Source organism: Vombatus ursinus, unplaced genomic scaffold (genome assembly GCF_900497805.2).
Source record: "Vombatus ursinus unplaced genomic scaffold, bare-nosed wombat genome assembly UNPS02012958.1, whole genome shotgun sequence".
NCBI classification, from domain to species: Eukaryota; Metazoa; Chordata; class Mammalia; order Diprotodontia; family Vombatidae; genus Vombatus; species Vombatus ursinus.
In genome coordinates, this window is record NW_020952736.1 from 1,125,215 (window position 1) to 1,151,027 (window position 25,813).

Here is a 25,813-nt window from a genome sequence, read left to right on the forward strand (position 1 = left end):
GAAAAAAAATTTTAAATAAAATGAAATTGAACTCGGAGTAAAGGAAAAACTAATGAAGGGTAATGAAACATCCTCCCTTATAGCAGAAAGGTACCGGGATGAGGGGGAGGGCTATTAGAACAGAATATTGCATATGTTGTCAGTCTCTGTTTCAGACCTTTTCCCTTATTTATTTTGGTCATAAGGGAGAGCTTGATATGTATGTGGTGGTGGGGAAAAGACTGGTGTAAAGACAAAAGGCAAAAGACATTTCATATATATATTTTCTTATATATCTATATATACACACACATACACCCATACATGTGTAGATATTTCCCACATATATTTATATTTGCATATGTACATATATATTCAAATATAGGATGGGTGGGAATTCAACAAGAGGATAAACTCTAGGTTAGAGAGGAGAGAAGAAGGAGAAAGCACCTAGCCTTGGGAATAGTTCAGTTTAGTTTAGGATAGTAAATGAGAAAAGGTTGGAAGGTGTTGCTAAATTGTGGAGAGCCTTGAATGCCAAGCATTGAAGTGTCTTTCAGGCTGAGGTGAGCTGGTACCAGCTTTAATAGGCTCTTGACTTTTCTCAGTATTCAGTGTGAGCGTTTATACCTCAGAAATCAGCAAATGCTATAAATTGGGGCTTGTTTTTTATTGATTTATTGTTTTGTTAATTGTCTACATTTAAGAAAGTAATTGAGGGGCAGGTAGGTGGCACAGTGGATAGAGCACCAACCCTGGAGTCAGGAGGACCTGAGTTCAAATCCAGCTTCAGACACTTGATATTTACTGGCTGTGTGACTCTAACCCCACTGCATAGCCTAAAAAAACAACGTAATTGAGAAAATCATAATAATGCAGATTAAACTTAATAGTGTGTGTTGTGTACTCTCTCCCCACCTCCAAGTTAAACGTTTACCAGCATACCATTGCTTTTAGGTCAAGTCAAATCATGTTGCTGAATTGAATTTGAGTTATTGAAACAGAGAGGAGGACTCAGGAAGAGATCTATCTTTTCCTCTCCTTGGTCAGGATGTCCCCCACTCTTTCCTTAGTTTTTCCTCTTATCAGGGAGAATTTATTAAAAGGGCCAAGGGAAGGAGCATGCTAAGGAAGAGAACCTAGACAGATCATTTCATCTAGCTCTCTCTCTCTCTGAGCAGGATCATATCCTATCCCATCCCAATCATTGGAGAATCTCTTATTTTTAAATACTTCTTCCTAACCTTTGCCTTTTCCTCTCCCCATTCCAAAATGAGATTCAAATCTCTCACAATCAAGAACTTCCTCATGTCTATATCTAACTTTAATCCCTCTAACCTAAGTATAAACTGTTTGCTTATGATAATGAACAAGCAATTATTAAGCACTTACTATCTTCCTGCACTTGGGATACAAAGAAAGACAAAAACAGTCCCTGCCCTTCAGGAGCTCAAGTTCTAATGGGAGATAATTTTTCTGCATCCCCTTCAGTATTTGTCATTTCCTTTTCTGTCATGGTAGCCAATCTTTTGGGTGTGAAGTGGTACCTCAGAGTTGTTTTAATTTGCAGTTCTCTGATCAGTAGTGATTTAAAGCATTCTTTCATGTGACTATTGATAGCTTTGATTTCTTCTTCTGAAAGCTGCCTGTTCATAGCCTTTGATCATTTATCAACTGGGGAATGGCTCTTATTTTTATAAAATTGGCTCAGTTTCCTAGGTACAGGGGCAGCTGGGTGGCATAGTGGATAGAGCACCCGCCCTGGAGTCAGGGGGACCTGAATTTAAATCTGGCCTCAGACACTAGCTGTGTGACCTTGGGCAAGTCATTTAATCCTGATTGCCTCCAAAAAACAAACAAAAATAAATAACTAGGTACATGTAAGTTATATACAATGTAAAACTGAAAGATCATCTCAGAAAGAAGGCTGTAGTAACTGTGGGTGGGGACCCAGGAAGGTTTCCTGCAGAAGATGTGATATGAATTGAGTATTGCAGGATACCAGGGAAGCCAGGAGGTTGGAGAGCAGGGTGGGGTACGGGGATAGGGGAGCCATTCTAGGCTAGGGGCAGACAACACGAAGGCACAGGGCCCGTCAATGGAGGGTTGTGTGCAAGCAAGGTCAGCGTGGCTGGATCCTTGAGTACATGGAGGTGCAAGGGATGGAGGAGAACATGCTAGGCCCGGGTGGGAAGAGGAAGGCCAAGCAAAAGCAGCTGTGAGTTGGGTTGTTTTGTGAGGAATGGCAATGATTGGAGTGTGGAGAGTCAAGTGGAAGAAGGCTGGTGGGGCTGGAAGGGGCCAGGTTGTGAAGAGCTTTAAATGTCCCACACAGGACTTCATATTTGATTCTGGAGTTTATTTACTGAGTATGAGGATGATTAGCACTTTAGGCATCTGGGTTGAGGATGGATTGGAGAGGGGAGAGACACTGGGCAGAGATCAGTTAGAAAACTATTGCAATAATCCAGGTAAGAGGATCTGGGATGGCCATCGGTAGTTATAACCTCCTTTTTTGGTTGTTTTTTATTTTTTGATGAGGCAGTTGGGGTTGTGACTTGCCCAGAGTCACACAGCTAGTGAGTGTTATGTGACTGAGGCCGGGTTTGACCTCAGGTCCTCCTGACTCCAGGGCCAGTGCTCTATTCACTGCATTACTCACCTGCTCCAATCTGTTAGTAGGATGGTAGACATGAGACAAAAATTTCTAGTCCCTAACCCAGTTTTCTCCTATCGAAGATGTTGCATCTGATAGCTGACTAGGCCCTCAGGGAGGCAGGTTAATAGGCAGCGTGTCTGTGCAGGGGCAGTGTGTGTGGGATTTGAGTTATGCCTACCGCTGTAAGGAATGAAGGCTGTCTTACTCTGACTCCAGGTTCAATGCCCATCACTGCCCGAAGGGCCTCTTGCCTCCCTTATCTGCCATAGTTCTCCCCACCTTCCACGATGGAAGCAATAGTGAGAAATGTGTGTTTGGGGAAATAGATGCTCACGGATGAATGCCTAGTGTCTGCCCGGGAGAGAGCTCCGACCAGTTCAGGCTCTGCCTCTCCGGCTATCCCAGCCTCCGTTCTATCATTTTCTTTCCTACCTCATTTTGGCTCTGGCAGGGACTGAGAAATCTGGTACAGATTATGAAGGGGTGGGACGACAGGGCCAAAGCCAATTGGGCTGGTAGAGTCCCTGACTCAGAGCTGGATTGGGGGAAGTAGCACATGGTGCAGAGGTCACCCATGGGGCCTTAGTAGTACGGGGGCTTGTAGGTGTGGCTGGGATCTAGGGACCCTTGGTTCTTATTTCTAAAGGAGAGAGGCCCAAGGAAACATGCTTATCAATTTTGGCCAGTTTGGGTATCATTTGAGAAGGGGGAAGGCTGAGGGGCAAGAAATAGGGATGGGGGACTTTGGGAAGAGGGGGCAGGGGCTGGGAGGAGATGAGAGAAAAAGCTGAACAGGAAGGACAAAGGAAGGATGTGACAGGGCTGGGGCTCTCTCTTTTCTGCTCTTGGTAATAGCCTGGTGCTGCAGTGGCTAAAGTCGTGGGCATGGAGTTAATGAAAACCTCTTCAAATCCTGCCTCATTTACTAGCTGTGTGACTGACCCTTGGAAAGTCAGCCTCTCTGGGCCTCTAAGTTTCCTTCTAGCTCTTCCTATGGCTTAGGGCAAGTGTCTTGATAGTATTTGCCCTATTTTAGGGTTTGTCACTGGTTAACTGACTGTGTGGCCTTCGATAAGTCACTTTCCATCTCGAGGTTTCAGTTTCCTCATCTGTAAAATAAAGAACGTCCAAGTCTAATGTTTTATAAGGCTGGAATGTTTGTTTGTTGAATTGGATTCACATTCTTCAGGGACACATTCTTAACACCTCTCCCTAGCATGCTACTCCAGACTCCATTGGGAAATTCATTCATTCAGTGTCTACTAAAGGGCCATACTCTGTGCCAGTCACTGGGGCTAGCTCTAGGTAGGGATATAAAGATACCCTGGACTTCAAAAGAGATTCTATTTGTGATGGAACTAAAGTCACAAGGAATCTGGGGCCAAGACGGTGCCGAGAGGCGGACCTTCAAACCGGGAGAGGCTGCAGGGAGGAAGGATGAGGTCAAGAAGGGTGGGGGGCAGAGATGACACACAAGGGTGATGGAGGTAAGGAGACAAGGAGTGGAGCTGGAAGACCCTTGGCATTCTGGATCTCAGCTCAGAGCCGTAAAAGATCAAGAAAAAGAGAGCTAAGCAGGGTGGTAGGTGATGGTGAACAGATGCTGATGAGGTGAAAGCCTATTCGCCCCCCACCCCCAATCTGCCCTCTCACCTTGATTCCACAGAGGGCAGCCCACCTTGTCACAGCAGGAACCCCCTCTTCCATGATCTCCCCACAAGTACTTCCTAGTTCTGCAAAGATTGGTAAGGGTCCTGGGTTCCACTGGCTGGGATGGGGGGAGTTCAAGCAGAGGGGTTGAGAGAGGGAAACTGGGGAGTGGAGGGGAAGGGGCTGAGCTGGCTCCAGGGGTGGATCTCCAAGCTGAAGACAGAGGCTGCCTTGTCTCACAGAAGGTTGTCCAGCCTGGTGGGTGGAGAGCAATGCAGCTACACCCTCTCCATCTCTTCTCTCCCCCCACCCTGCCCCCCCAGGCTCCCTCTCTAACTTCCTGGAGCTGGGATCTAGGGTAAGGAAGGTGGAGTCCCCCACCCCAGCCCTATGGGCCATAATGTTGCCAGGAGACAAAATTTATTTGGCAAATACACTTTCTAGGAGCAGATGTGCAACCCTAGCAGCACCCTGGGAAACCAGATGCTGTTATGGAACTAAGACAACGCCCCCAACTTCATGCTCTGGGGACCATTGTGTCCTGGGCATTTTTTTTTTTTTTTTTTGTGAAGGGAAGGTGACCATCCAAGTGGGAAAGAAAGTAGGCCAACCAGCCCAAAGACATGTCGCCTTAAATTAAGATTTCTCTATCCCTACAACAGTCATTCTGAAAAGAACAAAATTTGGAGCTCCACAGGGCCTTAGCTAATTTAGCCCTTTCATTTTAGAGTTGAATCGAGACCTATAGAGATTATGACCTTCCCAGCCACACAGGCAGTTATCTGGCATCAGGACCAGGGATACGGGCTCCAAACCAGCCCATTCTTCATTTCAGCCTGTTTATCAATCCAATCCCCAAAGACCAGGCCAACATAGTTAAGGCCATGGAAAGCCATTTAGAAGTAGCTAGAGGTGGAATAAAGAGCAGTACTACAGCAGGTGGGGAGATATTCTTCTTACTCACTACCTCGGGTCAGACCTAGCCAGGGAGGTAGATCCCCATTCTCATTCTCCCTTAGCTGGCTGCACCACTGCCCCTCTTGGGAGGGAGGGAAATGTGTGTGAGGTGTGAGGAGGCCAAGAAACTCCTTGTCAGCCAAATGAAGTTAATGGCTCCAGGCCCCTGTGGCTCTGATGCCCGAGGTTTCCAGGTTCCTTCCCTCCTTAGGATTATTTATTTCTAACCTAGCCATTCCCACTTCTACCACAACAGACTTTCTGTTAGGAAAAGTCCCACTAGGTCTAATGGAAGGGTCATGGCTCCTCTGACTTCATCACAAATGACTCTGGTAGCTGGGACCCCGCATCTTTTAAACTTTTTACACAGAGTCAGCCTCTGGTTTCTGTTGCAATGGAGAGGTGAAAGTATCCTTTTTTTAAAGATTCAAAGATGAAAATATGGAGAAAAAGAAGTCATGACTATACTGACCCTGTACCACATATGCTCAAGAACTCCTGGCCCTTCATGTATGACCAAAAGAAATAACACAAGTGAAATGAGGTGGGACAACCTTGCAAGATATTCAAGGGCAACACCACGGGAAATAGGCAGAGACCATTTTAAATGCTCTTAATCCCTAGTTCTCAATGAGCATTAAATGAGATGCTGCCCACCAGTGGTCCTTTCCAAAGAATAGCATCCATTGGTAAACTCTATGAATATGATGAACTTTCAGTAACGGGACGGGAAGTGTCCACGTACCAAAAATTCATGAGCACTCAATGTGCAAATAAAAGAATTTCAGCATTAAAAAGGAACTTTAAAGATTAGGTTTATTTGGAGAAAACAAAACAAAAAACCCAGAAAAAAAACCCACCACCAAATCCCACAGCCCAAAGGACGGGGATTTTACATCATAAGACATCTCCCAGGTAGTTGAGTCTACAGATTACAAATCATTTTCATAGAAGATATCTTTGTACAAATTTTACATGTCTTCAGGTGCTGGACGCAAATCAATCCTTGTACCTGGTCTAACAGAGGGAGCAAGAAGGGAAGTGGAGAGCACAGCTTCTTGGACACAACTATTTGGAAGGACAGTAGAAATGAAGAGGGCAAACCCTACCTTACCAACACCTATGGCAAATGGGTTCTAACTGCTTGAGTCTGGATGTGCCTTCTAAATGTCCACTTCCTAGCGAATGGCCAATCCATGCCAATTACTTGTATTTAATAATTTATTCAATTTGTCTACCTTTTATTTCCACCTTATAAAATGATTCAATATACTCACTGCTGCAGCCACACAAATACCAGCTCACCAACTTGGCTAGGCTGGGAATAATCTAAGACTGCCCGGAGAAGAATTATGCAAGTAGTAAAGACCGGGATGGCATCCTCCTCTCATAGGTGCTAATATTTGGTGAAGGGGGAAGAAAGCATCTACACTATGCTGACCCTCACAACGTTGTACATAAAATCAAATACAATGGTCTTTTGTGTTGCAACAGAAACCAATGCCCTGTCGAGTAGTTCTCTCACAATCATCATTTATTCTCTCAGGGGAAGATAAAAAGCCACACACTGGTCTAGGCCACATAATAAATCTGAATATTAGTGTGGGATTCCAGTGGAGAACATCAACCATCCAAATGAAAGGAGAAAATGGCTGGGGAAAGGCTACCAACTCAATAGCCTCTATCAATCCATTCCTTATTCGCTCCCTAAGATCACCTCTTCCATTTTGCTGGTGCTCACAAGGGAACAAGGAAGCTGGTGCTGGCGCAGACCAGGGCGAGGAACAAGGAGTAGCAAGAGGGGTCAAAAGGGAGCAATGGGAAGCTCTTTTGCTTTAGAATAGCAATTTAATTCCTCACCTGACAGCTCCCTGGTCTATCTGAGGCCCAAGAAATGACCTGTTACATGACATAAACAGAAGATGTTAATTGGGGAGACTGCAGAAAAGGTGAGTGGGTAGTAAGGGAAGTATGTAAGACTTTAACTGTACTTAAGGCCCGAAATTCCTAAGATTCAGGACTGCAATAGATTATGGATGAATCTACAAGTTCCCACATCTATGTTCCAAGAAATAATTACTTATGGTTTCTGGAGATTCTGACCTTTCACTTTATCTGGTCCAAAAGGATTCTTATTAGCCCCAGACCCAGATTCCACCCCACTACTGCATCTGGTCACCAAGTAGTATGTCTTTTCCTTTCTCCACCAACTCCCAACCACCCCCTTGGGGGGTAAAACCGGGCGACATTTCCCTCCATTACTGGCCCCCAACAGCTTGGGATTAAATGAGAGGAGGGGCTGGCAGCCTCCTAGAGACTAAAATAACCTCAGACACTACTTAGCCTACCTTCAAGGATGGAAGTTTTATTCGGATAATGTTTCAGAATTCATATATGCCATAATAAGATAGCAAGAATTAAGAGGGAGAAAACCCACCTCCTTCCTTGCATCCGTCCTATCACCCAACCAGCTTTCAGAAACCAACTCATTAATATTATTAACGTTTCTGCTAAAAGGAGGACCCTAGGCACTAATCATACAGGCAGTTATGTGGTGCTGCTAAAACACACCAGAACTTTTCTTTTAAAAAGCTGTACGGCTCTCTCTCTCTCTGGCTACACTGGTTGGAAATTCTCCAGTTAGTTTAATACTTTAAAGGCTGCAGCAGCATGCAAAAGAATTTCATTGTTTTCCTTTTTTTTCCTTTAAAAAAAAAAAAAGTTAAGAAAGGTCTCCAGGAGATGGTGAGTTTTATTTTGTCTTGTCTGGATAGAGGTTCGATTTGCTCTCAAATGTTGCAGTTTGGCGAGAGACGGGGAGAAAGCACAAGTTGTGGAGGTTTATTAGTTGTAGTCTTCGCCCTCATTTTCATCTTCACCATCAACAGAGAGAGCTGCATACTTGCTTGCAGAACTGAATTTCTGTAAGAATCAGAGCAACGGTGTGGGTAAGATACATGACACTTTCTTATGTAGGGATTATGAACTTTCTGAGTCCCATCTCACTATCACTGGGCTCATCTTCTTGACAGACAAAATTGGTGAAATTTTCTGCCTTTGTATTTTGAAAGGTATTTGTACTGTAGTAAATGGGCCATATCCTTCTCCTCTTGTGTTTTTCTGCCTTTTAGGACCCTTGCCCATTTGTGTCTTTTTTTTTTTTTTTAAAGCTCTTCTCCCCTCTCTCAGAAGGTGGAAAAAGGGGTATCTTTTTACACTGCACATACAGATAAAGCACTTAATCAGGGCTTCCTCATTCTACCCCCATAAGGGTCATAAAGACCTTGTCAATTCCAACAAATTTAAAAAAGCAATTAAAAAAAAAGCACTCCATTTACATGTCATGAGTAAGCTGGCAAAATTCAAAGCAAAGTTATAAGGTCCCAGAGAAGTAGAATTTCAGAAAAACGACAGCAAACAAAAACTAAAGATGAACACATTAACACTTACAGAGGCCGGATTTTCTTCAGGTTTCTTTGGCTCAGATGCAGGTCTTGAGTCTTGATCTCTTCTGCCATCCTTCCTGCAAAGGGAGATGAAGAAAAAAAAAATGTATACTTCCTTCAGATACCTGTTACCTACACATTCAGAGATTTCTAATTTCCTAAGTCCGAGGTCACTTAGTACAGATGATATCAAGTTCAATAAAAATGTACCCAAGGGGTTTTTAGCTCCAGTGGACACTTAACTCTGGCAGATACAACCTGAGACAACAAACAAGAGGCCACACCTGCACAGGCATGTAGCATGGAACAGTGGAGAACACAAAAGATCTGGGTGCAGAATCTCTCCTCCTGCGCAAGTTATTTATCTTTCTCGTACTTCAGTTTTCTCATCTGTAAGATCAGAACTGGACTAGATGATCTTACTAACAGTTCTAAATCCTACAATGTGATAAATGGTCTTTTTAAGGTTTGTATTGGGAATTATGGATTCTCTGCTATGAGGCCATTCATGTTTTCTGTGTGAAAACACACCCAACACACCACACTCATGATAGAAAGGAAGCATCTTTCCTCCAGCTATACACTTGGGGGTCAGTCAGGGAACATAACCGCACCTATCAGACTCCCTCCAATGGTCTTTACTTCCTCCATCCACTGGGCCACGGCTGGAGTTCCCACTTTGGCCTTTCAGCACACTCACCCCATCTACCTTATTCTCATCTGCTGGAATAGAAAGACACAAAATTATTGAAGAAAAGCAATCACTCATCCCCCTCTTGCGAGCTTGGGTGAAAGGTTTTGAAAGAGTGGCAACCATGGTTTAGAATGGAGGTGGCATAGCTAAATCAATACTTGGATGGACTGACTATAGGCTTCTTCTCAAACTCTCTCAAAAAGAGTTATAACATTTTTAAGTGACCTTGGCCTTGTGGGTTTGGTCTTTCAATTCTGACAGAGAATGTTCATTTCCTTCTCTTTGTTTTTTCCTCCCCCCTTAGAGATGAATGTTCTACCAGGAAAGGGCAGGGCCCTGGGCTCTCTCAAGAGAGCTTTCCTGCCCTCTAGTGGCAAGAAGAAGGCACTGACCAGGCATCCAGAGAGTAAAGCCTTAGGGGAAAGGAAGAATGAATTTTGCCTTCTATGTAGGCTAATGGTTAAAGAACCAATTCCAAGGAATATACCTCACCTTTCCTTGAAATATTAGCTGGTCCTTCCTCAGACTGCTGGGATGTTACCTTTCCTCCACCACTAGGGAAAAATAGATATAACAAGATTTATCAAACAGTCCAAGGCACATGTGGCAAATCTAGGACTACATTGTCAAAAGCTCTGAAAAGCATTATAATGTTACATTTAACATCATGACATTTAAAAAAAAAAAAAGGGAAGATAACATGGAAGATATTATAGCTAATGTTTTATCAGGGGCAGCTAGGTGACACAGTGGAAAGAGTACTGGGCCTGGAGTAAGACCCGAGTTCAAATCTAGTCTCACTTACTAGTTGTCCAACTCTGGTAAAGTCACTTAGCCACTGTTTGTTTCCTCAATTGTAAAATAGGGAAAACTACCTCACAAGGTTGTGGTGAGGATCAACTGGAATATTTGTAAGGTGCTTAGCATAGTACCTGGCACACAGTAGGTGCTTAATATATGCTTATTCTCTGTAATGGAATATAATTGTGCTATAAGAAATGATGAGCAGGCGGACTTCAGAAACAACTGAAAAGACCTTTATGGTCTGATGGTGAGTGAGGTGAGCAGAACCAGGAGAACATTGTACACAGTAACAGCCAGGTTGTGAGATGACTAACTTTGACAGACTGAGCCCTTCTCAGCAATGAAAGGATCTATTCTGGAAAATGCTATCCACATCCAAAGAAAGAACTATGGAGTTCGAATGCAGATTGAATCATACAATTTGCTATTTTTTTCCCTTTAGTTTCCTCTTTCTTGTGGTTCCTTCTATTGGTTCTAATTCTTCCTTACAACATGAGTAACGTGAAAACATTTAATAGGAATGTATATGTATAGCCTATATCAGATTGTGTACCATCTCAGAGAGAGAGGTGGAGAAAAATTTAAAACTCAAAAACTTATGGAAGTGATTGTTGATAAATTAAAACAAGTTAATAAAATTTAAAAAAATATATGCATATTCTCTCCCCTTAGCCCCTTTTATTGGTAATCCTAAATCTAAATAAGGTATTACAGCATCAATAAAATAGTCAATATCAAATCGACCCCAAGCCTCATAGCTGACAAAGTTGCTGCCCCTACAAGCCCAGACTTGCCTTGTGGGAGACTGCTGCTCTGAAGAATCTGAGCTCTGAGATCGAGCAGGAGGATTGGAGCTTCGTTTCACCCAGGCGTTTTCCTTTGGTGGAGGCGCAGGCATCACCTTTAAGGGAAGCTGATCTGATTTAGAAGGCTTGGAAGTTGGAGAATGAGAGTCCTCTTCCTTGTTGAATGTTTCATTTTCGAGAGATTTCTCACTCTCCCTCCTTCGTGTGTCTGCAGGAACAGTATGACAATAAGCTATCAACAGAAAGGGTAGGAGCTCTTTACAGTGACTTTGTTTCCTTAATATTTTATTAATGTCACGCCAGGAGAAGTACTTTGATCAATTTCAGTTTTTTTCTTATCACTGTTCCAAGAATATTGTCAAATATGTTCATGTTTCAAATATGTAAAAATGCTTTGCCAACGGTGAGGTGCTATATAAAGGTCAGCTACTATGATTACTGGCATTATTTTATAATTGTCTTAAGCTGGGTTATTTGAAATCCTGGTTTAATTACTACCATATCATGAGCAAGATTAAATTCATATTTAAAATAGCAATTCAATAGCCACTTTCAGAAAGAGATATCATAGGGTCAAATATAAGCACTGCATGAATAAATTTAATTTCTTAGAAAGTTTTGGAAAGCAGAGGAATAAGACATCACACACATAGTCCCTGGTTCAGGACGGTTCTATTCTTTCCTCTACCTACATGTCCTCCTCTTCTGCACTCAGTCACACTCCCCCCCCATGCCAGATTTTCAGAGAGAGAAAATAATTTCCTCAAATTGTAGCAAGAGCTACAGTTTGTATGACTTGCCAGGTTCCTTAGAGAAAGATTTTAAAAATCTAATCTAAAATAAAAATAAATTGGTTGAGATACATTATTTAGTTAGTATATTGATTTTTGGAGGTAAATGGCACATGTTTTCCAGAAGCTATCAAGATACAATCTGAAAATGCAATATGAATTCCCTTTTAAGCGCAAATTCATGTGAATAGGCACACAAAATAAAAATGTACTTACAAAACAATTTAAAGAACATTAACACACAGGGTTTACATCCTGAGAAGAAGCTATTTTAAAACAGTACGTATCAACAACAAATTCCTACAATACGTGTGGCAAAAAAATGACATACAATTTCAGCTTTGAGGTATGTGTTATAAATTCTCAAATACAAAACACTTAGGTGGAAAAACTGAAAGCACAGTGTAGACTTGAGAAAGAAAATACTAGCCAATACATTCAGCACCCTCAATAAAAGCTAAAAAATTGAATGAAAAAGATATTTCCAAATAAGAAGCTCTATCATTTGTTAAAATTACTAAAATAAATCTTTGGATAATTTGTGTAAATTTCAGTCTACATACTATTCCTGGCTTTGAAGAACACAGAAAACTGAGCTAGCCATAAGGCATGTTTCCCTCCCCTTATCTGGTCTTGACTTACTTCTGCCAGATGGAGCTGTATTCCCAGTCTGTGAAGATTCACTTCCCGTCCTTGACCGTTCCTGAGTTTCCTCGCTTCGCCAACTTGGGTGTCTGTACAAGAGAGAAGAGGATGAAATACAAGGATCTACGGCCCAAACGACAGGAGCTTGGACTCTCTGGGGCCACTCAGCAGCACCAACTGATTTCGGCCTCATTGCAGATGGCTCTGGGGGCTAAGGGCAAAATGCTCCTGGCGTGTGGGCTCCCCCCTCACCTCTCCCGGGGCCGTCTTTCCAGTTTCGGCTCCTCCAGCTGACGTTGCAGTTTCTCTTGCTCCTTTTGCAGTCGTTCCTCTACTTCTCGTTCCCGAGCAGCTGTGTCCACTGGCTTTGCTCCTCCAAAGATGGAGGCAGCTCGGCTAGACTGTGAGGTGCTAGCTGATGAATCTTCGTCCTTGGGTGCACTCCGGGGCTTCAGATTCAGTTTGGGTCTCTGGGGGGGACCTGAGTTAAAGAAAGCCCAATGTAAGGTCTCCTCAAATCTGTTTCTACAGGCTTAAAACCAGATTCTCACACACAGGCATCTGCTCCAAGATAGAATGAGCGGTCCACCGATTCAGTATCATCTTTAAAAATGGCAATAATGGACTTTGTAGACAGTATGAACTGTTCTCCAGAGGAACCCTCTTCCACTCAGATCAGCCTGTTTCCCCAACACCTTACCCTGCTAGTTCCTTAAGCTACTGAACTAGAATCTCTTTCTCCTTCCTTTCATACACAAACACTATTGAAAAAACCATTTATACAAAGTCACCAATGATTGATTTCTTCTACTTACCCACCAGCTGCTCAGACTACTTTGCTGGATCTTTATCCACATCTTATCCCATGATGGCCCAAAAGCTTTGCTCTGGCCCATCTTCTTTTCTAGCTCTATACCTTCCTTTTGATCCTCTTATCAGTTGTCATGGGTTTGGGTTTAATTATTACCTCTAGGCAAATGGCTCCCCAAAATAGATATCCAGCCCTAGACTCTCTCCATAGCTCCAGTCCTACTCCACTGATAGCCTGCCTGTCAAATACCTCCCCAAAAGATGCCCCCTGGTTATCGCCAACATATCTAAAGCAGAATTTCTCACATTCCCCTCTAAACCTACCAAAATTCCCTGTTGTTGATGAAGGAACTGCCACCTTCCCAGTCATCCAGGTTTACAACCTTGGCACCATCCTAAATTCTCCCCTTTCTGCCTCCTATCCATGTCCATTCTGTTTGCAAGCTTCATTGACTCTACGACCAAAATATCCACTGCCCTTCCCCCCAACTACTCCCTATGTGTTGTCTCACACTAATATTATTTCTCCTCCCGTGGCCGTGAAACTATAGTTGTCATGACTTCTCTACCTCTTGACTAGAACACTGAAATAGTCTCCTAATTGTACTCCCCAGCTTCCAGTCTCCCCTCTTCTGCAGTCTTTCTTTTACAAAGCTATTAAAATAATTTCCCTAAGGCATATGTCTGACCATGTACTTTCCCTGCTCAAGAACCATTAAGTAGTTCCCTATGGCCTCTAGGATAAAACACAAACTTTCTGTTCTAGACAAACTGGTTTACTTTCTGTTTCCCAAACTCTGTTTGCCATCTTCCACCTCTGGGAAGAGAACAAAAACTGTTCTCCTCACCTGCACTCTCCTGCAGAGTCCCCTTGATTTCTTCCAGGTTCAGTGCATGTGCCATCACCCAATAAAGAGCCGCTGCTGATCCCCTTAGTGTGCTCTCTTCTTCAAAGAGACTACTAGGGTTAATCTGGCCTCAGACACTTACTAGCTATGTGACCAAAATGTCCACCAAGTCATTCAACCTATTTCCTCAACTGTAAAATGGGGATTATAGCAGCACTTTTCTCTCAGGACTGTTGTAAGAATCAAATAACATTTATAAAAGTGCTACACAAAAGCTAGCTATCATTTTGATATAACATAATGTGATTATGTTATATTCTCTCAGTTGAAAAGCCCATGTTTTGTTTTTGTATCCCATGAGCTCAGTACACGGTAGGTAGATACTTAAATTTTCCTTCTTTCTGTATTTCCTTAATTGGTCCTCTTTAAATGTCATAATATCAGTCCAGAATTTTATCGCTTTTATGCAAAGATCAAAGTTGAAAAATGTCCAAAGCAAAAAATAGCGACAACATGTTCTTCGAAAAGATTATTTACAGACAGAACAGGATTTAGCGTCTGAATATTTAAGTATACAATGTTTTGGAGTCGATGTTCTAGGCTGATGTTACCTAAACCACAAACTTTTACATATTTATGATAGATGTTAAATAACAACTTCTCAGGCTATATGAATGAATACTAGAGTGAATAACCGATCCCAATAAACTTCTGAAACGACTGTAACATGAGTGAAGTTTACCTAGGCAGATACCGTAAAGAGGTCAGTGACAAAGGTTTTTCGAGTACCAGAATATTCGTGGCTTTATACTCTTTATGGGAGCAAAGAATTAGAAAGGGGGGAGGGGGAAGGGAGAACTCCTTTGATATGAGGACACAGAACAAATTTCAGTATATGCCATTAAAAAAATAACAACAATGAATTTTAGGGATCTAGAGAAACAAAGAAGACTTGCGTTAAGTGGCAAAGTTGAAGAAAGCAAAATCAAAAGAAGATAGTGAAGTGAGTAGGAAGAACTGCAAGAAGCCATCTTAGTGCAGTGGGCAAAAGATAAAGTCTGTCCCTTCTCTTGGTAGAGTGGGAAGCATAGGTTGTCAGAAATAGTTCCTTTCTTAGACCCTACTTAACTGTTTCTCTTCATTAAGGAGGCTGGCTAAGGAAAGGGGTAGGGGTGAGGAATAAGACAGGGCAATACATGAAATTCTGTGCAAACAAAACCAAACCCTGTAAGGAGACATAGTGTGGAATGTCCTCAAATGTAGAGTTCCTGACAACACTGCACCAGGGGGAAGGGGACCCAGTTTCTGGCAAGGCTGTAGACCAAGCCTGGAACCAGCCTGAGATTAAGTTTGTCTGAACTTTGGAAGAATGAGATAGTCCTGATACTGTTAGACAACGAGCTGTATACCTACTTAAAAGGAAACCTTGGGGTATTTTTTGACCCTCCCTCCTTCCTACCCCACCCCCACCAATCAGGGACCTTTTCACCAACTCGACATTGTCTCCTAGCCATGTCCTTCTTATCCCTAACCAATACCTTAGGGTCCTGGCCCTCATTAATGCTTTTCTTTTTCAAAAAGATATTCTGTTGATGTACACTCCCTTCTCGATGAATCTCCCTGCTCCAAAAGAACCTTCCCTTCTAACAAATAAGATGCTAGAAGGGAAATACATGAACACATGACTCTCATTTTCTCCTCAAAAATTTAATGGACTCGTTGTCTTTTCCTCTCCACAAAGCTGCCCAAATAAACGAAGGCAGAGATCTGACTATAACGTTCTCCTCACTTTCAGTGGCTCCCCACTACCTCCAGGTACCGGCATATCACAATTTGGCTCCAACCTGCTTTTCCCAATGCTCTCTCATGTCGCTTACTTTCATACACAGTCTGTTCTAGTTAAACTGGACTACTAGATGTTTCATGTTCTTTACACTCTGTCCTCTACCTTCCTGTATTATGACCAGCTGTCCCCTATGCTTACTCATTCTCTGCTTCTCATATCTTCCCCTTCAAGGCTCAGCTCAAGTGCTACCTGCTCTATGGAGCTTTATTTGATCTTCCCAGTTATCACTGCTTTCTCCTCTCCCCTCATATTTACATTATTGTATCTTCCTGGCAGAATGTAAGCTTTTTGAAGGCAGGAATGCTTCCTTTTTGGGGGCAATTTTTAATCACCAATGCCTAATGGTGCTTTGCATATTAAACGGTTTTTGAAACGGAATTTTAAAATCAGTCTGAAGTTTGGGGAAGGAGGAAGCAATCTGACAACCTGATGAAGACTGAGGCAGTCTCTGATGGCTTCAGTACCAGAGAACCAGGGGAATCCCAATGGGGGAGAAAGTGGTCTTGACACTGAATGCTACCCAATCCTAAAATGAATAAAGAATCTTCTATCAAACTCCCACATGTCAGGACTCTTTCCCTCTTCTAGGAACAACAGTGAAGCCAATCACTAGTGGCCCTTCTTTTTGGGCCAAGTATATGACATGATTGGCTTCAGAGGTAAAGTTGTCCAGTCTTAAGTGAGGTGCAGGACAACAGTATGACAACATTGTTGGCAGGTGGCAATTTGGTCCCATTTAACATTAAGCCACCTGGAAACAATACCAAAGTCTACTAGGGGGAAAGAAATCACAAGATAATTCCACAACTACAGAAAGTACCTGAGCCAACTCTTTACATGTTGTACTGCAAGGTCAGGTCCTTTTCTCTCAAAGATTCAAGAGAATATTTCTAGTTCTTCAAAATTCACACAATTTAAGTCTTTAATGAGGCCATCAAATATTTTTTTTTTTTGAACAAGTCTTATTTTTGGGTAAGGGAAGGAATGCTTCTCAATGTTTCTACTAGTCTTAGAGGAATGAGTCAGGTCAAAATCTTCTATGTAGCTGAGACATATATTCCTCTAATTTATCCTTCTAAAGTACTTTTCTATGCTAAGAAGGTAAGCAAAATCGTGTTTAATGATTATATATTAGCGTTAGAGCAAATTTAGGAGATATTTTAGTACCTAATAGGACGTATACTTTATAATCAGTCCTTTAGAATGATAGCAGGGTGCAAATCACTTGGAGTAAGCAATAATTTTGACATAGCCTCATATTTGTGAAGTGTGTATTTCTATTGTCACCTGGGTGATTCTGACCCTAGACCAGATGAAACTGTACTGAACTGGTTTCCCCACTTTTAGTTGGTTCTCTTTTAGTTGTGTTGGTTTTTCCCACATTGCTCTCTCCTGCTAAATTTTACATTTTGTAACTTCAAAGAATGGCTATTGCTTGATTACTGCCAAGGAAATGTTTGATGGCGGTAGCTCATAAAGAGGACATTTTAATAACTGTCAAAGATGACAGGCATTAGTGATGTGGGGAAGGCAAGAATTGTAAAACTTATTCAAGCCCGCAATGAAAAAGAATCAGTTGCATGGGAAGCACAAAGCAAAATGTGGAAAACAAAATAAGATTTTCAGAGGACCTGGCAACTAACTCATCCAGGTTGTTATTGTCAACCATTGCCACAAACTAAAAATACTTATCACAGGCAAGGAAATACAAAGACCAGAATTCCAAAGACTTAAGTCCAAAACCTGTAAAATCTGGGCATCAAACTGTCAAAGAAGTATTTACGCAAAATTACTTTGGGATTTTTTATGGAGGTCTTGTTCCAGAGGGAATGATGAATTCGGGCAAATACACAAAGATGACGAAAAGATAAAGAATTGTTCTGTACTTGCAGAAATTCCCAAGCGGAGATGGAATACTGAAACATTATGCTGTATGTCAGCAAGGTAAAGAAGTTTACCTAAGAAATAGATATAAACATGTCCTAAGAACTCAACTGAATGAAACTCCATTGAAAATCTATGAACTATAATCAAGGCTAGATTTGGAAAAAATGAACTATTTATCTAAAGTACGCCTAATATCTAATGTGCTAAAAGTTTGGTTTCATAGTGAACAACTAAAGAATGGCAGCAAAAGGCTTTTTAAAAAGATGTAAAAAGCTGTAAGATTTACTGTATTGTCAATAAATTTATTTTACTTAATCCCAGTTAATTTGCACACCACTGTAGAAAGGACCTCAAGTGACTGATCAGCTAGTACACAACTCTTCCGTTTTACTATGGATAAATTTAGACCCCTAGAGGTTAACTGACTTCCCCAGAGTTATACAGCAGCACATTTCAGACTATAACTCAGATCTCTTCAAACCATGTGGCTCCTTAATATGTACAATACATTCATGATCATTTCATAGGTCATAGGTATGTATCTAAATAAACCTCGATTAGGAATGCAACCTTCATAGCTTGATGGGTAGGATTAAGTTTAAGATTAATGTAAGAATACATATTTCTGTCTAATCATGATATTCTCTAGGGTGGGGTGGGGAAACAGGGAGAAAAGCATATAACAGAGAATAAAAGAAAACTTAGAAGGAAGCACAGAAAAGCAACTCTGAAAATGATGTGTAGTATTTATTACAGTTAAAAAAAAAAAGTAAACATTGTGAAATGGAAATCCATGGTTTTATACAGAATCTTCTTTTTATGTTGTGCTGTGTACATGGAGATGGTTTTTCTTTGTCTTTTTGTATTTAAGTTAAAAAAATACTAATGTAAGAATGTAACCCACAATTACAATTCAGTATTTAAAAAATTTTCTCTGTACAAAAGACATAGTAAGTTTCTTTCTATGGAAAAACAGAATTTACTTTATGATACTTTTCCCAAGAATGAACTGTGAGGAAAATTGGGAAACTGTTGGTCTTAAGCTTCTGCTTGGTTTCCAAAGGCTAAGTCAGAAGGGACTGGACATGAAACCACAAAAAACATGTTTTCACAACATTAATTCTCTAACTCAAGTTTCCTTAGCTGCCTTGCTTTGAGGAAAAGAGTAAGTTACCTCTGTCTTCACGCCTAAAATCATCCCGGCTGTAATCATCTCTTGAGTTCCATGACCGATCATCTCGTCTATCATATCTGTCTTCATAGCGATCTCCTCCTCCTCTGTAGTCATCATCTCGACGGTACCCACTACCAAATGCTCTTCTGCCACTGCCTATCCTAGAATCATAGCCTGTGGGACAAGAGGATAGCAATGACAAAAAGATACAATTATCCTAAAATGAGAATTACTATGTTAGTGGAAAAGGCAAAAGGATGATTGGGGGAAAAAAATAAGCTAACGAACTCTTCAATAAGTTTGTTATGTTACATACAAACCCTACCTGTACTGGCATAAAGCTTGAGGTCACTAGAAATTAGATCAATTAAAAAGAATAACTGGCCCCTTCCTACAGGGTAAAACCTTTTATTTCCTTCCAGCCTAATCCTTCAGGGGCAATCTAAGAGAACTACATACCTCTATCATAGTCTCTGCTGCCTCTGTCATCATATCGATCCCTTCCTCCGTATCGATCCATGTCCCGTCGTGGACCATCACGGTACCGGTCTGAATCATAACGATCACGATACTCTAGGAAGAAACATGCAGGTAACAAGACTGATGATGTTACTCAGTACCTGTGAATCACTTAGACAGTACTGCCAAGTGGGAATTCTGGAGTCCTATCCTAAAACATTAACACAATTTGGCTACTGAGCTAAATAAAATAAAATAAAAACTGTATTAAATACTTACTGTGTGCAAAGCACTGAACTCTAAAGATACACGAAGACAAATAAGTTACGGTGGCATGCTTTCATGAAATTTAGGAGTAAATGATGAAAATGATATATATATGTGTGTGTGTTATAAATACAAATTAGATAATTGTGAATGAGATGGCATCTAAATTGGGCCTTAAAGGATTTCAACAGGTAGAGACTGGGGTAAAGGATGGATATAGTAGGTGTGGTCAGAAGGATATGAAGTGGAAAAGGACCGAACTGGAAAGGCCAGGAAGAGTTTGTGGAGCAGTTGAGTAGTCCAGTCTGTTTTGAGCACTGTGAATAGTGGTTAGTAACACCACCAGGTAACACATAGAATTAAAGTGGTAGATTTCACCAGATTTCAATCCTTGAACACTCACAATAGTGATAGGTAATGGGAATGCCCTGAAGATTTTGAGATATGAAGTGAAGAGAGATGAGAAGCTATTTCAACAGTTTAGGTAAGAAGCAGTAAGGACCTAAAACCTGGGTGGCTGGCAGCTAGAATGGTGAGGCATGGACATTAGAAAGAGGAAATAAAAATTAGAGAGGCAGGACTAATAGAACTTGATAATTGGCTGGAATGAGTTGTATGAAGAATGAGGGACTTGAAAATGTTAAGGCTTTAAGCTGGATGATTAGGTAGTTGAGATACTATTAAATGAAAAGTGGTCAGGGATATGAACAAAGTGTTCTCAAAAGAATTAAAAACTTAATAACCATATCAAAGAATGTTCCAAATCCCTAATAAGAAAAAACGCAAATTTTCCTAAGTGATTTATGTGATGCTTGCCATACTCCACAGTACATTCTAAAAAGATATGGGACTTCAACATTAAAGTTCATACAATAAAAAATTAGAAAAGAAGCAAATCATACATCTTTCATTGTTATGGATTATTTTTAACTAAAGAATACAGGCAATTATAAGAGATAAAATTGATATATATCTAAGAAAGAATGCTCCAAATCACTAATGATAAAAGAAATACAAACCAAAACAACCCTAAGTTCACTTCACATACAAACTGTCAAAAATAACAAAAGATGGAACTAGTCTGGTGGAAAAGGTTGTAGGAAGTTAGGCACACTAGTGTATTATGGGGCAGTTGTGAAGCAGTACAACTATTTTGGAAAGCAATTTGTAAGAATGCAAAAACAAAGTGACTAGAATGTCATTCTTTGACTTACAGATTTCACTCCTTGGTCTATTATTCACTGCCCCCTTTCCTTGGAGGTCACTGACAAAAAAGGATCCATCTACATTAAAATATTTATAGCAGTAATTTTTATGATAGTATAGAATTAGAAACAAAGCAGATACCTACTGATTAGGGATTAATTGTAGTCAATGAATAACACGGAATATTACTGTGAATGTAATAAATGTAGAGAAGCATAGAAAGATCTACATAAATTGATTCAGAATTAAGCAAGCAGATACAAGATAATATACATAAAGATTACATCAATTTAATTGGAAAAGAGCCACCAGTAAAAAAATAAAAAGCAAATGCTATAAAATGATCAAGAACAATTATGACTGCAAAGAAAAGATATGAGAAGAGACACTCCCTTTTCCTTCCCTATGAATAGTCAGAGGGCATAATGAGTGTGGTATGCTGTACACATTTTCAGACTTTTTACTGATTGGTTTTGTTGATTTTTTTTTCCTCTTCTTTCCTTCTCTTTTTTTGGTTTTTCACCTGAGATTTCACCTCATACACATTAAAGTGGTAAAGATATTGAAAGACAGGAATAATTGACTTTGGTGGAACTATTCTGAAAGGGAATTTGGAATTACTGCAAATAAAGTAACTAAACTGCGCAAACCCTCTGACCTAGACATTTCATTGCTATGCACATACTCCAAATGGGTCACTAACAAAAAAGACAAAAAGAGGCTCTCCACACACACCAAAATATTTATAGCAGCACTTTCCACGATAGCAAAGAAATGAAAACAATGTAGATGCCTATCAATTGGGGAATGGCTAAACAAGTGTACTCAAATATAATCAATACTACTATACTTCTAAGAAACAATGAATATAGAAGCATAAGAAAGAATTACATGAACTGATGCAAAGCAATATAAGCAGAGTTAGGAAAACAGTATACACAGCTGCAACAAGGAAAAAAAAACAACCACTACAAAACGATCAAAATCGAATATTTTTAAAGTATAAAGAAAAAGCCTGACCTCAAAGGAGATATGCGATGATATATTTACCTCTCCAGAGGTGGGAGACATAACAATGCATTCACTGGTTTTTGGTTTCTTCCTCTTTTTACCTTTTTCTTTTTTAAAATTACTTACTATAAAGGATAGTTTTCTAGGAGAGAAGATGACCACAGGAGTGTATCCAAGCAATGTCAAATAAAGAAATCAATAAAAATCTATCATTTAAAACAAATAAAACAGGTAATTTTGAGAGGAAGTACATGAATCCTGCTTTGGACTTACTGAATTTCAGGTATTGGTAGGAATTCCAGGTGGAATTGTCCAGGAGATAGTCAGAAACAAGGATCTGGAAGCCATAACTTAGAAAACATTTATGAGTCATTTGTATTGATGGGACAAGTTGTAAGCCCATCAAAAGGAAATGCAGAGAAACAGAAAGGCAGGCAAGGACAGATCACTGATGTACATTTCATAGAATCTTAGAAGAAGAAGAGACCTTAGTGACTACAAAATGAGCATTTAGTAAAAGTTGAAGCAATACTGTAATGTGAATCATTATTAATACTTTTAAGCATTGATGATCACAATTATTGTTGTGTAATCTGAAGTATAACCATACAATCATCCAGTAAGTAAAGATGATAGATAAAACATGATTATAACGGAATCTTTACTAAGCTAAAAGACAGTTATAAAGAATTCAATGAAATAATGGGAAGACTCATAAAATGATGCTGAGTGAAGAAAGCAAAACTAAAAGAACAATACACATGATGACTGCAACAATGTAAAGCAAAGCATCAACAAAACAGGTCAAATAAATATAACTGTCAAAGCTAAGAGCCTACTGCTTAAAGTCAAGAGATACATCTCTCCCCTTCTGTCAATCACTACTTCATAAGATATGCTGTGTAAAAACAAAAGTATCAATACCATTTTTGGTAAAAACGTGCAATTGTAAGACTGGAAAGACAACACAGAACTTTATTTCTGCTACTGATACTCTGATGTTAATTTTAACAATAATACTGACTTTAAAAAATCAGTGTTCATCAGTGTCAAGTATCGCAGGGAGGTGAGGGAGACACTGAATTTGGCACTTAAGAGGTCACTAGTAACCAGAGACAGGAGTGTGAGAGTGGTGAGAAGCTGAATCACTGTGAATAGTCTAATCTTGAAAAAAGTCTAGCACTGAATGGGAAATGCATAGGAAAATCATTTCAGGAGTAGCAGGATCAAGTGAAGGGTTGGTTTTTGTTGTTGCTGTTTGTTTGTTTATTAGAGGATAGGGAAGACCAAATTGGTACAGAAGAAAGAGTGCTCACTTTCAAGTCAAGACGACTTGGGTTTGAATCCCGGCTCTGGAATCACCACCTCGAGTACCCCATTGTTATGACTGCTTATTTCATCATGACATCTCTGACATTTACTCACAGACCAATCTCAACCCCATATAGCCTTTGGTACATTTACCACACCAGGGCACATCCTTCCTAAAAATGTTCACAACCAGATAAACACCATTGTTCTTTCCAACTGGCTGATTTCAAGGCTTCAGATAAAGAATAGTTCCTCAATGAAAAATTTATTGATCCTTATGCTAATCAATTACCCAGAAAATCATCCTTTGCAGCTGTTGACACCTGAAACAACTTGCATTTTATAATTAATTTCAACTATTTCTTTCACCCCTGCCTAAAATAAACCATATTAATGATAGATGTTAAGACACAGTAGAAGTTCAGATGAAGCCTATGGACCCCTTCTCTCAGAATGTTTTTACATATATAAAATAAAATACTAAGATTATAAATGAAACCAATGATATTGACATATTATCAAAATATTTTAAAAAAAAAGTTCAAGGACCCCTAAAAGGCCTTCACTTTATGGCAATGTTTCCCCAAACTGGTGTTTATAAAGCAATTTAAGGACATATTTATTCCCTCCTCTTTATCTTTTCTAGGCTCCACTTTCTCTTCTACAGTCATTATCACAGCTGAATACCTTTCAAGGCCTAATCACAATCCTTGATTCCCACCAGCCCAAGCTGTGTTGAGGTCAGAATACGTTACAGAATTTTAAATATTTGGGAAATGTTGTTATGGAATATGGCTACACTTCTACATAGGTCTCTTGATTTGCAAAAGATGACTTATTAGAATATGAACTTACTGTCTCCAAAGCTATCATCCCCCCTTCGTGGAGGGTAGTCATCAAAGCTGTCTGTGGCAGGGCGAGCCCTCCAGTCTGTATCGGTTTTGTCCGAATCCCGATTTCGATCCCGATCACGGCCAAAGGAACGATCGTCTCGGTCTAAAGAAGGTCAACAACCATGGAAGTACTTTGTTAATTATTCTAGTCCACAAAGAATAGATGTCTGTTTCTCAGGGCTCAAATGGTGGCCCCCCTCTCCCATTATTATTACCTGAGCCATCTATCTATACACAGCTGAACTAAATTCTGAGATGTTAGAGAGAACAGAGCTGGTGGGATCCAGCAAGCATGAAACTCTATTACGGTAACAGCACTGCACCTGGAGTCAGTAGACTGGAGTTCAAATTCAACTTCAGGAACTTACTGGAGCTCTGTGACACTGGGAAAAATCACTAATCTGTCTGCCTCAGTTTATTCAACTATAAAATGGGTGGTAATAATTGGACCTACCTCTCAGGACTCTTATGGGGATCAAATGAGATAACAATGCTTGGCACATAGAAAATGCTTAATAACTTTCTTCTCTTCCTCCTTATACTAGGCATTTGGCTATGAAGAGTAGATGGATATGCTAAATATAATGCAATGGTTTTTTATAGGGAACTAATTTTCCTCTGAAGATAACTTCTGTTCAACCTGCCCTAGACACATAGAAAATCCTCATTCCCTGCCTGAAAATACTGTATCCTTCCCCACTATAGTGCAATGTTAACAGCCTCCTCCCCAAAGCCTTGCCAACCTATTCTTCAATCCAATTGAGTTAGCTAGTCCTCATAACATTCATTTTAGTTTAATGATTACTGTTACTTGAAATATGTTCAGGCATGCCTACAACTAACCTTAGTTGGGTAAGACAGGATCCCTTTATTCAAAACCATTGGGGAACTAACAGCACCTTAGCTCTAATCCCAGGTCCTTGACAAACCCTCATTGGCTCTCTTACCTTTATCCTGTGCTTGATCAGCAACATCCACTCGTATTCTTCTGTTGCCTATGGACTAAGAGCACGTAACTATATTAACCAATGTTAAAAACCAAAATGTACAACTCGCAAGACAGGCCTATAGTTAAGGTTCCTTGAATGCTGGAGGCTAGCCAGAATATGAAAGGTAACTCCCAACCCCGATTTCTGGAACTACAGAATTCTCTAAACAATAACAACAACAAAACTGAGAACAAGTTGAGCAGTGCTCAGATACAAAAAAACAAATCAAAAGAAAACTGCACACCATCAAGCAACACTGCTTTTTAAATTATAAACGGCAATTAAATAATTGGGGAATCACAATTAGCTTCCTTCCCCACAAGGAGAGCCCTTGTAAGCTTATTTAAAGTGTTTTTTCAGGTACTTTGTCACATCGTTGTTAAAATACCTTGGACCTCTTCAAGTCTAAGCTTATAATACCATGAGCTTCTTTATTATTTAACTGAAAATGGGACAAATTCAGAGAAGAAGTAAATTTTGATTTGAAGCCCTTGTTGAAAATACCACTCAATGAAAATCTCTGGTTGACAAAAAGGTAGAATCCATTGTTTCCTCCCAACATATCATGTCCCATACTTAATTTCTAACTTCTAAACCCTGTCACTATTTCTAATAGCAAAAATGCACGTGAAAACCTGGGTGTGTGGGTGTAAGTGCATAAGGTTGCATAGTGTTGGGGGG

The 25,813-nt window shown here is 40.3% G+C and overlaps 1 protein-coding gene across 2 annotated transcripts in view; it reads right to left on the reverse strand.

The window, feature by feature from the left end:
* Positions 1-6,042: 6,042 nt before the first annotated feature.
* The window catches only part of EIF4B (eukaryotic translation initiation factor 4B), a 39,297-nt gene continuing 19,526 nt past the window's right edge, over positions 6,043-25,813 (reverse strand). The window contains exons 5-15 of one of the 2 annotated variants that reach the window (XM_027858334.1): positions 25,091-25,145; positions 24,106-24,246; positions 19,456-19,569; positions 18,997-19,170; positions 12,684-12,912; positions 12,429-12,520; positions 10,984-11,203; positions 9,878-9,939; positions 9,306-9,411; positions 8,696-8,768; positions 6,043-8,167 (exon numbers count right to left, since the gene is read on the reverse strand). In XM_027858334.1, coding sequence (XP_027714135.1) covers positions 8,090-8,167; positions 8,696-8,768; positions 9,306-9,411; positions 9,878-9,939; positions 10,984-11,203; positions 12,429-12,520; positions 12,684-12,912; positions 18,997-19,170; positions 19,456-19,569; positions 24,106-24,246; positions 25,091-25,145 — 1,344 coding nt within the window. In that variant the 3' untranslated portion in view covers positions 6,043-8,089. Of the gene's footprint in view, positions 8,168-8,695; positions 8,769-9,305; positions 9,415-9,877; positions 9,940-10,983; positions 11,204-12,428; positions 12,521-12,683; positions 12,913-18,996; positions 19,171-19,455; positions 19,570-24,105; positions 24,247-25,090; positions 25,146-25,813 lie in introns of both variants that reach the window. The other variant, XM_027858333.1, reaches the window with a different exon arrangement.